Here is a 14,141-nt window from a genome sequence, read left to right as displayed (position 1 = left end):
TATTCGTCTCCTTCAGCAAGCCCACTCAGCCTAACTAAACTCCTTTTTACCATCCGGGTTGTCAAGAAGGAAAAACTCAAGAACCAAACAGATACGAAGAATCATGCTAGCTACTGTATTGACATGTTCTGAAAAAAGATTGGACACGAACAAAAATAACAGGACATTTATTCCAATTATACTTTGGTGATGCTGCTGCGAAAACGATGCCTGCTATTGTTTTGAAAATCCTTTCAACAGAGCTCCTTTCTCTTAATTTTTGTCTCTGCCCAACTCTTTTTTTTCCTGGTTTCTGCTGCTGTCACAACGGACTCCCTCCTTCTAACGAAAACAGGCTCTGTTTTGCTACATATCGAAGCCCTATTAGCTGGAATGTATTTTACTTAACCTACCCACTTCAATATCTGCGCGAAACAGGCTATTCCTGACAAAAGCACATTATTAACAATTTTTTTGACAGTTTAATAAACTTAAATAACAAATATAAAACTACGTCCATACTTAATTAGGAAAAATTAGAAAGTTCATGCACTTGTTTTATAAAACTACGTACATTCCATTCTCCGAGAAACCTCGTACCCAACATCATATCAAGCAATGAAATACTTGAGACGACTGGAAATAGCTACCAGAAAAACTTCATGGATTGCAGACTGAACAGTTGAATAAGAAAATTGTTAGTGAGCTGAAGAGAGCCGAGCTGTAATCAATTGAACCAGAGTTCGTATGATAGCCTGCGGATGCATAAGCTGGCTTCTCCAACCTCGATTACAGTGATTTTGCTTATGAGTTATGACGACAACTTATGAACACTTTCTAGCCAAATAAATGAAGCGAACAATAAAGAATCTTATAAACACCCCGAGGAAAACATACGTTGGGATTGGCTAACACTAGAGATGGAAAGCTATTATGCTGAGGCATTGGTTAAAACCTATAAGACCTAACAATTCTACACAAAGCACAACCCTTGTTCTCTACAAGCACCATCCACCATACAGTTTTCCCCAATCTCTCGCCACCGTGAATCTCCTTCTTGGGCTATAGGCATCAAAACAGCAAGATATCAGCAACAACCTCATTAACCAATGAATTAAATATCTGGCTTTCGACCTCTACTCCAAATGCAAATGCATCTATTTCAAAGTCCAGCCATCTTCCATACTGACTGCTCATGTCCTTGTCTACAAGCTCATCCACCATGCAATCCCCCATGCTGCTCCATTCCAAGATCTCCTTGCACACGTCTTCCCCTAACCATTCCTTTCTTCTCACCATTGTTGTCCCTTTCACCCACGCCTTGTATCCACCACCAGCATAACGTCTGCATCTCAAGTCCAAGCATTCACTTGCACAATCAAATAATACTTTCCGCTCTAGCCTAGCATCAACACCATCACTTTCAAACATATCTTTTCTCCTTTCCAACTGATGGAAGAGGTGAGGGTTTATGATCTTGGAAGCCCGACCTAATGCGAAGTCCTGAAACATCAATTCAATATTACAGAGAATCTTCTTCACATATTCTATTTCCCACTTGGTTGATCTCGCAAGACCTGTCACTGCTAACATATTTGCATGTTTTCTATCCACAGTTCCTGTTGATGATGAAGAAGCAGAATCTGATAACTCCGTATCAACATCCACAAAATGGAACTTCTTTGAAGAGCTCAAACCATGGACTTCCTGGACTTGAATGGATGAACAATGCCTGCTCCCTGAATTATATTGCAATCATTTTAACTTTCTTGACATCAACTGGTAAAGCGCACTACCCTTACTAAGTTCTGAAAGACTGAAACTAAATAGTACATGAAGTTTAAGAATGAGAAATGCATTGCCCTTACCTTCTGTAATGCAACTATCCGCGCTGTCTAAAGAGCTGCTACTTTCAGTTGAAAAAGAATGTTCAAGAACAGAGACTGGACTAGGACGTCTACAATCAAGGAACTTTCTGGAATCATTTGACTTGCTGCTACAGTCCATCTCATCAACTCCCTGATATGTAATAAATGCATCAACTACCCTCATATGAAATGGTGCAGAAGTTTGCAACATTAACCTTTGACACTACGTTAAAGACCCAGATTAATAATGAGAAGTAACCACCTACTATTGTAGTGTGCCTACAACATTAGAAGATCGAGAATAGCATTTTTCCAAGTGACAGAGCTTCACAAAATCTAAAGTGCTGACTTCACAGCATAAGTGGGTCTTTAAAATAACATTTTATAGCAAGGTTACATTGATCACTTAATAATACAGTATGGATAACAGAAATACAGCTTCAGTATTTTATAAGTTAAAAAACATGCGATAAATGCAGATTGATGAAATAGACATGAATTTGGAACTGACTTACACTCCAGACTGAAAATAGAAAGCATAACTGAAGCACCCAGCAAAAGAGAAATACAAAACGTATGAGAAAGAAAAAACAAAAACATGTGTGATTGAAAGCACTTAAGCAGTACTCTGGAATGAAAACCAGGCTGGCCCTAATAAAGATAGCTAGACACCAGACACCTTATCGGGGTCTTACACGTTACATGCCAGACAAGAAGGATTGGGGTAAACCAGTTGGCAGTTGGCACACACTACTACAAGAAAGATTGATCTGAAGGAATTTTCTCATTTTGAGATTCATAGCAATGGCATTTAAAATATGCACCCAAAGGTATTTTGTATCATACACTGCTAACTAAACAGGATTTCTTGTGTCTAGCAAGGTATTCCACACACACACACACACACACACACACACACACACATATATATATAGAGAATGAGAGATTTAGTAATGTTGGGTTTTCTTTCAGTTGGAAATTCAGAAATATGCACCTGAAGAATGCGTTTCAATCTGAGAGCTGCAGGATCTGTGGAGAGAAAGTGACAATCATAGCAGCTATCCGATCTATCTATGCATGAGACACTTTCATCCTTGTTATCATGTAACCTTGGTGCAGTGCCGCCTGAACTAAACGTGGATAGGGAACTAGAAGACTCGACAGTTTTGGTCAATTCCCTCATTTTTTGTTCCAAAAGAGTACTCAAAGCATCCCCCCCTATCACATTATATCCCCCTGAAGATAGATTCATACTATCTGTGTCAAGCAACAATCTCTTGCTGCGATTATCCGTACAAGAACCACTTTTTTCCTGTACAACCCGAGTAGGTGTTTCAGAACCAGGCATAGACCGTGTCAAGGGGGCTGTGAATGTGAATGAAACAACATCCATGCCTTTCCTTTTGCTTTCTTCTACCCAACTAAAGTGCCTATCAATAACTGGATTAGTTTCAACAGCCTTCCGATTTCTGTCAATCAGCAATTTATCAGCAACCTGGTTTTTCTCAAGATGCAAATTCCCATCAATCGATCGCTTCTTCCTTGGATTACTCCTTGTACTATAGTTAGAAGTCCCCTTCTCAACTTCTCTCGAATCTGAGGCCAACTTCCTGGATCCATTTTTGGAACCAAAAGTCTTACAAAAAGTTTTGTGCCTTGCTGGAGGATTCCCAGACAGTACCTTTTTACCCTGCAAGTTGGAAACCAAGGGCTTTGAAGGCAATTTGTCTTTATCCATCATACAATTTTGTTTCTGATTATTCTGCCTAAGAGCACCAGAAGCTTTAAGTATAGGAGATCTTTTTTGCGAACTCTTTTGGAAATTTGGGTGGCTCTTGAAGGGCTGACTTGATGAAACCTCGGCCTGTTCTTTCTGGCCTACAAAGCCTTGACTACTACTTGCATTCAAACCTTCTCTTCTCTGAACATTGAACTTTGCTTGGATTGCAAGTGAGATAGACTTTACCTTAGTCTTTGAGCTAGAAGAGTCTTCATCAGTCTCAGAAAAAGCCCTGTAAGATGTATCATCTGATCCATTCCAGCTTTTGTTCAAAGACTGCCCCTTTAGATGCTTGGCAGCACTCGACTCAACTGGTCTTCGAGAAGTTTCTGCAAGTCTCGAGGTTTTATGAGAAGCTTCTACTTTCTCTTTCGCTTCTCGAGTTCTTATGGCTGCTGAAGAGGACCCTACCAGAGGCATTTTCTGAGCAACCTCCAGTTTTTCCTTAAGATCCCGAACTTTCAGTGGTAATGACGAAGAACCAAGAGCAGGCATTTTGGCTTTGGCTACTGCTAGGGGACTAGGTTCAATAATTTTTGCAGCTGCTTCCATTATGTGAGCAGCAGTTTTGCTCGGAATGAAGCCAGGACTCTTGATTGGAGATAAAAGTTTATGGTGGGTAGTTGGAATTGATTTAGCCGATTTAGGAGGCAAGATTTCCGTTTGAAACTTTTCAATAGGCCTGCTCAGGACCTTCTGAGGCTTGGACTTCACCAAATTTCTAGGAGGGCCATCCTCCTTGTTAAGCAGATTTCCCGAGTAAGTGATTTGATGGTCATGATAGTAATCGAAATTTCTCTTGCCACGAGAGGCATCTCTAAGGGATTGGGTGTCAAAAAAAGGGGTAGAATTGGGCTCCAGGAAATTAGATGTTGGCATGGAGTCTAATCCCATAAGCCTGGCTACCACCCCAGGGGCCCTAGCCCCATATCCTTCATCATCTGTTACTGACGAAGCACAACTATAATCACTGCCTCCTCTAATACTCGATCCTGCTCCAGTATCATCATCATCCATCTGCAAATGTAATGAAAACTGTTAGATATATCACTGCCTCAAAAAATTGAATAACAAGATAAACAACGAAACAAAATATTAACAAATGGCCATAACCCACCAGACGAAGCCGAGTCATTCGCAAGCTCCCACCATTTCTCTTTCCTTGTTTTGAAAGCTCTACAAAGAGTCAGATAAAAAATTCATAACCAACCATAGAAGAGAATAATATGTACATGAGGATATAGAATGTAAAGAAAAAGAAACTTATACCTTGTAAATCTGACTTGCTTGAGAACAACTTTTTCCTAGATTTTGCAGTCCAATCAAACAGCTGAAAGAAACCACCTACGTATCCCCCTCCACTTTTGGAACCTTCTTTCTCAATTCCCATTTTCTCAATACCAAAAGATCGATCCCTCTTCAGCATCTATAAGTGGAGAAAAATAGAAGGCTCCATCTGCAGTTTGATTAGATGGAAACATGGTTAATTCCCCAACTAAATTGCATTCCTTTATCCATTCCACGAACAATTTACACATTCATAGAGACAGTTCAAATCATGGAAGAGGTAAGAACTCGTTATACAAGATAATTATCCCTAACAGTCCATTCTCAGAAACCTATCATCCTGAATTAAGAGCCATGTATTTCAAGCAAATGGTACACTATACCAGCTTAGATTCAAATTTCTTTGGGATTTTTTCAACATCAATGAGCCGCAATTTTCACCATATCAAAGATTAGAGCTTTCAGCTAAACAAATAGAACCCATAAATTTTTTTTCACTGGTTATGTTCAAAACATAGTCTATAATCACTTAATTCTATCTCATCATACCAAGAGAACCTACAAAGATTAAAACTTTAGAATAACCAAACAAAACCCAGAAATTCATTTCACTTATTATCTTCAAATAAACACTTGATCCAATCCAATTATACATAAAAGTGTCTCCAAATGTTGAAACAAAAAAAAAACTTACATGAAACCAATGGGTGAGTGGTGATATATATGAGCTAAAACTCCCTGGACACTCTGTTTCCTTCTTCAAAAGCAAGCAAATTTCCAGAGAGGCTAGGTTTCAATGAGAGAGAGAAAAGTATGGAAATATTTTGCAGAGATTAATGAGAGAGTGAAAGGCGGTGTCTTTCCCCTCAGTGGTGTGTAGTTCAAATGCAATAAATGGAGACAGAAGCAACTTCCATAGCTTTCTTTTTTAAAAAAAAAGAAAAAAAGAAAATAATAATGATAGTTGTTATTATGGTAAAAAAGAAGAAGAAGAAGAAGAAAGTTATAACGTCTCTTTTTTTAGAGGGAGTGATTTCAAATTTCTAAACGGGCCACTCAGTTTGAGTGACTCATCTTTTGAGGCTGTGATAAACTTAGACTGAGGTGTACAGAAAGAGTGAGATATTTTACTGCTGGATAGAAACGTGGCTTTTTTCGACACATGCCAATTGGGGAATATTGGTGTAGAGAAAGGTATACACTAGATTTGCCACAACAAATATTATTATTATTATTATTATTTTAGGAATGACATTTTAGGAACGTGTATGATTATTATTATTATTTTATTCAACAAATCGATCGACAAGCATGTAAGCTCACAATCTAACATGGCGGTCTTTGACGAAAAGTAATGGGAAATTACTATAATTCAGTGGGCCAATGTCATTATATAAACATTAAAGAAATTAAAAGGAAAAAGGTGTTATTTTACCCTGTTTTTTTTTTATTAATTTGCAATAGTCAGGACATCATAAATTTACCCTTAGGTTAAGTGAAAAGGAGACAAACATATTAGTTGGAGAGGACGAAGAAAAAGTACTTCCTCTAAGCAACAATGGACCCGCAGATACATGTTCACAGTAATTTTTTCTTTTTATGTGTCTATTAACCCTCAAGAATTCAAATCTTTAATGCAAGCCAATAACTCATTCTGTTATAGTACTTTGTTTCAGAATCGGCGACAAATGTGCTTCGCCCTTGCGGGCCAACAATTTCTTTAACACTAGACGTGAAAAGGTAACGTGATATTTATTGCGGAAGCACTAGCTAGCAATCGCATAATTTTATTGATCCATGTTTGGGGCGGTTAGGTGTGGTTGCCTAGTGATTACTGTTTGGAGTCAGCAAAGTGAAGAAAATTATTGCAGTCATGGCTATATACGTGTTAAGGCTAGAGCCATCTTCCGCCCTGGCAAAATCCTGATATGAAAATTGACACCGATACGGCCGTGCTATTGACCAAGGTTTGACAGTGTTCTTTGTTGCAGACACCCGAACATCTTGGAGGGTTTATTGCTGAGAAATCCAAAATAAAGTGAGGAGTCGATGGTAAATGAATTTGTTTCTAGTTATTAGTTTTTCTCTTAAATTAAAAAGAGAAAAACTAGTTTGATCCCACTCTTTTACGGAAACATCTATAAAAAAAGAGTTGGTTTATAGCAATTATATATATCTAGTTTGATCTCACCTTTTTAACAAAATCATTTTCTCTTGATTCTCACTTTTTGTACACACTTATCTTTTTTTATTTAATTTATAATTTATCATTATCCCATATTGATATAATCAATCTAAATGGCCAAATTTCTTAGTAGAAATCATTTCATAGAAATATAAGTCTATGAATGATCTAAGTTCATGTAATTTAATTTTTATTAATATTTTTTTTGGCCGGTCTTTGAATTGAAAAAAATTAACTAAAATGAAAACCGTTTTATGGTGGAACTATTTTTTTCCTATAATTTTCTAATATTGTAATCTTTTTAACTATTCTTCTAAATTTTATAGATTTTTTTTGTCTATTTATATGTATATTTATGTTCATGATGAAAATTATCTCGAGCAAGGCATAAAACTACCTTGCACTAAGCTAAAATAGACTATTTCAAAACTTAGTGAATGGTGTCCCTCCATGGATTCACCTACATAAGTTGCAGCTATGGTTGCAAAAATAAAAACTTGAATATCACTTGTAAATAATCCAAGGAATAGAAACCATCGAAGATAATAAAAAACAAGAACAACGACTAATAATCAAATCCTTTTTTTTCAAGGCCTGTATAAAAATATGTTAATGATGTAAATATAGCTAAAATAATAGTAGTATTTATATCATTTGTGGGTATGACTAATTATGAGGTAACTTAATTATTATTTTTTCTCCTACTTACCGCGACGTATTCAACTTAAAAGTGTTGAAATGGTTATAACGTGAACCTAGTGAAGGGCTAATTTTTGGACTTGACGACCAAAGAAGCACTTGGATAACTGGTTTTATCAGCTGGCTATGTTACTTCTACCTCTTTCGGTGAAGATGGGCCCTTGATGTATGGATGGTCTGCACATCCTAGCTCGTATTGTACTTGTATGGGACTGCTATAGCTATGGACATTCTAGCTTATCTATTCTGAAATTTTTACAAGGGAAAATTAATAAATTCAGGGTCATGAGATATATCGTCTTCTACCTTTGCAATTTATATGAAACGAATGAGGACAGACCACCTTTTGTTTTTAGGTGATGGGCTAGCCTAGTTTGTTGTCCCGGTGAGGTTTCGAGTGTTAAAGTATTTGGGATGTAGGTTTGGTTATTTTTTTAAAAAAATTTTATTTAAAAATATATTAAAATAATATTTTTTATTTTAAAAAAATTTATTTTAACATTAGTATATCAGAATGATCTAAAATCAATAATAAAATATTAATTTGAAGTAAAAAAAAAACAAAAAAATTTTAATTAATACGAGGTAATTAATTGCTCAAATTCACAGGACTAATGCACACATCTATTCTACACCTTCTTGCTCTCTGACCCAGCTAACGTTAAGTTTATTGTTTTTTTTAATTAATACGAGGTAATTAATTGCTCAAATTCGTGACTGAAACATAGCTTAATTATTAAAAACCAGGCTTCCTGGAAGCTCAAAGCTCAAGAATTTCCTCCTTCGAAAAACTACCAGGGAAAGAAAAGAAAAGGTGTCTCAATTAATGAAGATTTAATAATTGGATATTTGTATGCGTACGGCGTTTTGCAATTTTGAGCCATGACCTCCTGCCAAAAAAATAAATAACATCACCATAGGTCAGAGCTATATAATTGAACTAGAGGAGTCGTTGATGTTCTAGTCGATCTGAGATTTCACGAGCAGGTAACGTTTTTGAAAAGAGAATTGGTTCCCATATATTTCCTTGACAAAGCTCTTTTAATCATTCTCTCCAAGGTTTTTGCGTGGACAAACCAAGCATCGAAGAATTATAGGCATACATATTGAGTGACCACAATATTTAAATCATCATCATCAGAACAACCAAAAACCTTAAATATTGTTCATAAGGGAAGAAAATTCTATATATATCCAAGAAACACAGATAAATTCATGTTTTCACATAGTCAATCAATATCTATGCACAAGTGAACAATACTTGTCCTTGACCCAACGTATCCCATTCCTGAAAGAGGTCTTCATTTTCCCTTCAACAGCATAGGCCTTATACTTCATAACTCTCTTTTGTCTCTTGGCTTCAGCCGAGTCGTTGAAACTCCGTTTTGATTTATATATGCTATGATCGCTATGAACATTCCATGAAGATAGTACTGGTGGCATTGGTGAGGATGATAGCATGCAAGATTGAGGTATGTGTGTCTACACCTTTTCTCTAACTTCGAATCACCAACGTTGCCATATATTTGATTGTTAACATTAGATGCCTGAAAGTGATTTTCCATTTCTCTTACACTTTTCCACCAGGAGTACTAGCTAGCTAGAAGGCAAGGAGAGAAAGAGAAACATCGGAATGTTCCGCCTCAGGCTGTGAAGGTTCTGGTGCCAAGTTATTGGTATTCTTTATATATACGAGGGAGAGGAAGAGGTTTGTTCATTACTAGCTGGATTACGTAACAAGGTACAGCTAGCTAGAGAAAATACTGCGGCAATGAATAATTAGACTGTTAGAGAAAAATAATGGGATAATTCAGAGTTCTATTTTGATGTATTTGTGTTTTGTTGTGCGGTGGCAGTATGAGCTTTTTCTGATTTTGAAACTCTAAAAAGAGATAATGAAAGAGTAGGGAAGTGTGGATGGCATTGAACTTCTCCTGTTTGGTGGGCGAAATAGTGGCTTCTTTGACTGCTTTATTTGGGCCACTGCCATTGGGATGAGAATTTTACAATGCAACAGCTTACATGTCCTCAGGAACTGTTTGGTATATTTTCGTTTTTTTATGTAGTTTTTAATTTTTTCTTAAGCTTGTCCCTAGGCTGCTAGACTTGCCTTTCTTGGCCGAGCATAAGTGATATTTAAAAGTAATATTTTATTTTTTTTATTAACATATTAAAATTATAAAAAAAAAACACTTGAAAATATATTAATTTAATGTTTTCTCAAGAAAAAAACAGTTTAAAAAACAGGTTAAATCGCATATATGCAAATGAAATTTATATAAAAATAAATAAATCAAACAACCCCTTAATTAAATATTGCATATAAATTAGGTTGAGCTATACATATATGCAAATGAAATTTATGTGAACTTTTTAATAAATTGATACATCAACAAGTTTACCCTCATGTTACTCCAGATATTTAACATTTCTATTTTTAATATATTTAGTGGTTACTAAAAGTAATTAACTGATGCTCTTAAAACACCTTTTAAACATTATCTAAGTATATTTATTACACTTTATTAATTTATAGTTAAATTGTGATAAAAAAAAAGAAATAAAAATCAAATATTTAAATGAAAATAAAAGATATTGATTATTGAAGATAAATAAGTGTCATTTTATATATGATAATATCTGAACTGAAAAGAAAAGTGGAGATTGAGTGCTGGAGCATTAAATGACTTTTAATAAAAACTCTAAAAACATCTATTAGTCGAACCCTTCTTAATTAATCAATTCCAAATTGTTTTCTTCACATAATCTTAAGCATCCTCGCACTAAATGCCATCTAGATTCATGGGCGAAGCTTCACCTAACAGTAATATATAGTAATGCTGCCTAAATCACGAAAGCTAATTAGTAATTTAATTTACAGCCATGATCAGTACTTGGAATTAAAAAAAAAAATAGCAGGAAGACTGCGAGAGAAATGACTATCTTCATCATATATCTGTAGGCGTACTGCGTCCTGCGTACAATTTATCATTTTGCATATGAAAAATGATTTGGAAAGTTCTATTTTCAGTGCAAGAGCTAGGAGATCATATACACGTCCTGATGTTGATGACTATTTATCATGATAAAACTCACGCATATGATCAAGGAAAGAATTCTCAACGTCCTCGTAATAATTATCCAAATCATTTTGCTTGCAAACTCCTCAATAATAATAACAACAACAACCTGTCATTATGGCATACATCAAACTAAGATGGATTTATGATATTCGTGTCCCTCCTCGTCTTCTCTTCTAACAAAGTAAAAAGGACAGATGTGTCAGAAGGATCAACCAATAGTTACCCAACAAAAGGCTATGGATGTAAGGGTGCTAGTCGCAAGTGAAGATCAACCCCAGCTCCTTCATCTTCTGCAATCAAAGAAGTTGCTGATATAGCCCCCGCACCTACTGGGCCCACAAGTGGACGAGGATCTATATGATGATCTAACATTAACAACGATGGTGATTGTGCTGGACACTCAAACCTAGCTACCCCAGCTGCTGCTTTAATACTTCTAGACCCACTAGCACAAATCAACGGCCCGGATCTAGCTGCATGTGCATTGATAATGGGACCTGCTGGTTTGATCCGTTGATGTTGATGATCTTTGAAGAAGTACAGGGCTCGCTTTGCACGTTGACGTTCTCTCTTGTGTGCATTTTGATGGCCACCTAAAGCTTGAGAATTAGCAAAACCTCGGTGACAGTATTGGCATTCAAATTTTTTGATATATTCAATGTTGAATGGTGTTGTGGCTGGCAATTCCTCTTGATAGCGCTTCACTGAAAAACCAAGTAGCTTTAAAGTTGATGACGGTGGTTTCTTTTGGGGGTCACCAAGGTTTGTGTTTTTTGATGCACTCATGCTGATTTACCCTAGAAATTTTGCCCTACTTCTCAGTAGGACTGCAGGAGACATGGTGTGTGTGTGTTATATATATATATATATGTTAAGTTAAATCATTTCATTCATGTATTCATGTGTTTAGAATTTTTTTGAGCATTTAAAATAGATAAAATGGAATTCAAATTATAAAAAATAGATAAAAACAAATTAGAGGGGTTATCTGATTTGCAAATTAATTTCTCTTAAAATTAATACTAAAAATAATATTTTAAAAATACCTTTTTAAATTTTAAGATTTGATATTTTATTTCAAACATAAAAATTATAATAAGTTATTAATTGATTAAATTCAAATCATAAATTAATGAAATTAAATTCAATTTCACATATAATTTGATTTCAAATAATTTTTAAATATGTGTGTTCTAGCGATATTGTTATATATGTAAAAAGATTGTGTTACATGCACACATCCCAACTTTGTAATTTTTTATTGCTTGAAAATTATGTGTGATTATATTAGAAACCCAATTATTTAAATCTGTTCAAAATCCAAACCTTTTGACTTCACAATAATTATATTTTAATATATTTCACAATAAGTAAGTATATATAAAATATGAACAATATCATAAAATATCACCTAATAATCTGTTATTCTAATTTTTTTAACCAGAAGCAATCAAAGTTTGAATCTTCTATATAGCAGCATAATCTAATTATTAAATTAAATTTCAGCAATATATAATAGATTTGTGGAAGTTTTAACTCTAATAATAAGTTTCAAACCAAAAAATTTGTTGATATAAGGTATATATATGTAAGTGATTATACGATACTATTAAATCATGTCCCAACAATTTAAAATTTAAAATTGTCTGATTATAATTAAAAAAATTGCATCTCCACCATGATGTTCTCCCATGCACCCATGTCCAGAAGATGACATCTGCTATGGAAAACGACACAGATACCCTCGAAGGACGCTTACCTAAGCTTATCTGATCCTACAGGAAGTAGAGTTTTGCCTGCTACTGTTATTGACTCGTTGTCTTTTTACCTGCCTCTAATGTCAAGTCATGTGTTCATGCCAAACCTAGACGTAACTTTCTCCGAAGTTGCAGTCCTCTTCCTCTCTTTCTTTTAAGTTCTTTCCATAAATAATTGAACTTCCCATGAAAAATATGTTAGTTAAGTTCTTTCAATTTATATTTGCAAGTGCAGTACCTCTCAAATTAAAACTATTTGCATCAATGTCAAATAATTATAAAGGAATATTCTTAGCTAGCTAGTATGTATTTTTCAGAGAGTGCATTGTGGCAAAATTTAGGGTTCCTAATAAGTTTATAACTTCTTTAATTATGAAATAGAGGATGTCGATCTTATGTGACGATGATCATCAATGATTCCAAGTGAATGTCTGCCACTAAAACTCACAGAGGAATGGTGCTGCATGTCTTCTACACGTACGGGGATGACGACTGTGTCCCCCACAATCTCGATCTTGCTCGTGTCCACATGCTTATGGCTAATTCCATGAGCTAGGTACACCATTGAAGGTGTTCTAGGCATAATTAAATTAGCTTTGTCAACATTTCCCATCAAACTGTAGAATATCACGCTAGATAGTTAATGTCATATATATATGGTCTTCGTGCTTGCCAGAGTTTCTCAGTAGACAATAATCTGAGGCCAGCATTTTGAGCACTTGTTAATTGTTTCACGTTTTTAGACATTTGGATAAGCTTTCATCAATAAGACAAGTGCTCCATTCAATTCTCTTTCATTGAAGATAAAGCTAAAACATCTAGGAAAAATATTGTATATATGCATTTGTTTACTATGGATTGTAATAGTAAATTGACGGTTTTGTCCTTGAAAAAACTCTCAATAAACTATCTTAATTTTAGAGATAAAATGGTCTTTTTCTTTGGTTAATTTCTTATTTTTCAATTGTTTAGGGGCGTTTAAGTCTTTTATTATTGTTTTGCATAATAAAAAGACTTTGTTACCCTTAAAAGCAAATAATCATTTAACTATGGTCTAGGGGTCTTTTTGGACATTTCATATTTTTTGCTATAATATAATTACTCTAATACCTTTGGATTCAAATTTCTGAAAGCTTGACTCGAGTGGCTAATTCGTAATCTTAAAATGGTTTTTTTGTAATAATGTTTGGGTCCTAAGGGTAGAGTAGTATTTTCACAAATAAAAAAGCAAAAAGCAAAAAGCCTGCTGACGCTACATGACTTCGGTGGTCAAAAAAGTTATTCCACCGTGTCATTCAATTTGTCTTGGCCTTCCTTTCCTCCTTTTGCAGCTCGTGTAATTGCCTGACCTCTGATGCATAGCCGGCATCCTTTTTTTCTTTCTTTTCTTTTTTCTTCTAGATATTCATGACTGGCCCTCCATATTTTCATATTATCTTCAAGTTATTTTCCTTTTGATTTTGTCCCTGATTTTATTATTTCTCTTTGTTTTATTTTAATACA

The 14,141-nt window shown here is 35.0% G+C and overlaps 2 protein-coding genes across 3 annotated transcripts; both read right to left on the bottom strand.

Moving 5' to 3' along the window:
• Positions 1-622: 622 nt before the first annotated feature.
• On the bottom strand, positions 623-5,857 carry LOC7489412 (uncharacterized). 2 transcript variants are annotated; one of them, XM_002314889.3, is made up of 6 exons: positions 5,609-5,857; positions 4,897-5,083; positions 4,745-4,803; positions 2,842-4,644; positions 1,848-1,998; positions 623-1,718 (listed from the first exon to the last, which is right to left on the bottom strand). In XM_002314889.3, the coding sequence occupies exons 2-6, from the start codon at positions 5,051-5,053 to the stop codon at positions 1,051-1,053; spliced, it is 2,838 nt and encodes a 945-aa protein (XP_002314925.2). In that variant the 5' UTR covers positions 5,054-5,083; positions 5,609-5,857; the 3' UTR covers positions 623-1,050. The 2 variants fall into 2 exon arrangements, with proteins under 2 accessions (XP_002314925.2, XP_024465414.1); XM_024609646.2 differs by having other exon boundaries at positions 5,616-5,857.
• Positions 5,858-10,914: 5,057 nt separating this feature from the next.
• Positions 10,915-11,717, bottom strand: LOC7482258 (zinc finger protein GIS3). Its single transcript, XM_002314887.4, has one exon. It carries the CDS (start codon positions 11,665-11,667, stop codon positions 11,116-11,118), a length of 552 nt encoding a protein of 183 aa, XP_002314923.1. The 5' UTR covers positions 11,668-11,717; the 3' UTR covers positions 10,915-11,115.
• Between the last annotated feature and the right edge of the window lie 2,424 nt (positions 11,718-14,141).

The sequence above is a fragment of the Populus trichocarpa genome, chromosome 10, assembly GCF_000002775.5.
Source record: "Populus trichocarpa isolate Nisqually-1 chromosome 10, P.trichocarpa_v4.1, whole genome shotgun sequence".
Classification (NCBI taxonomy): domain Eukaryota; kingdom Viridiplantae; phylum Streptophyta; class Magnoliopsida; order Malpighiales; family Salicaceae; genus Populus; species Populus trichocarpa.
Note: the sequence above shows the minus strand (reverse complement) of the source record. Positions and strands in the feature narration are given on the sequence as shown.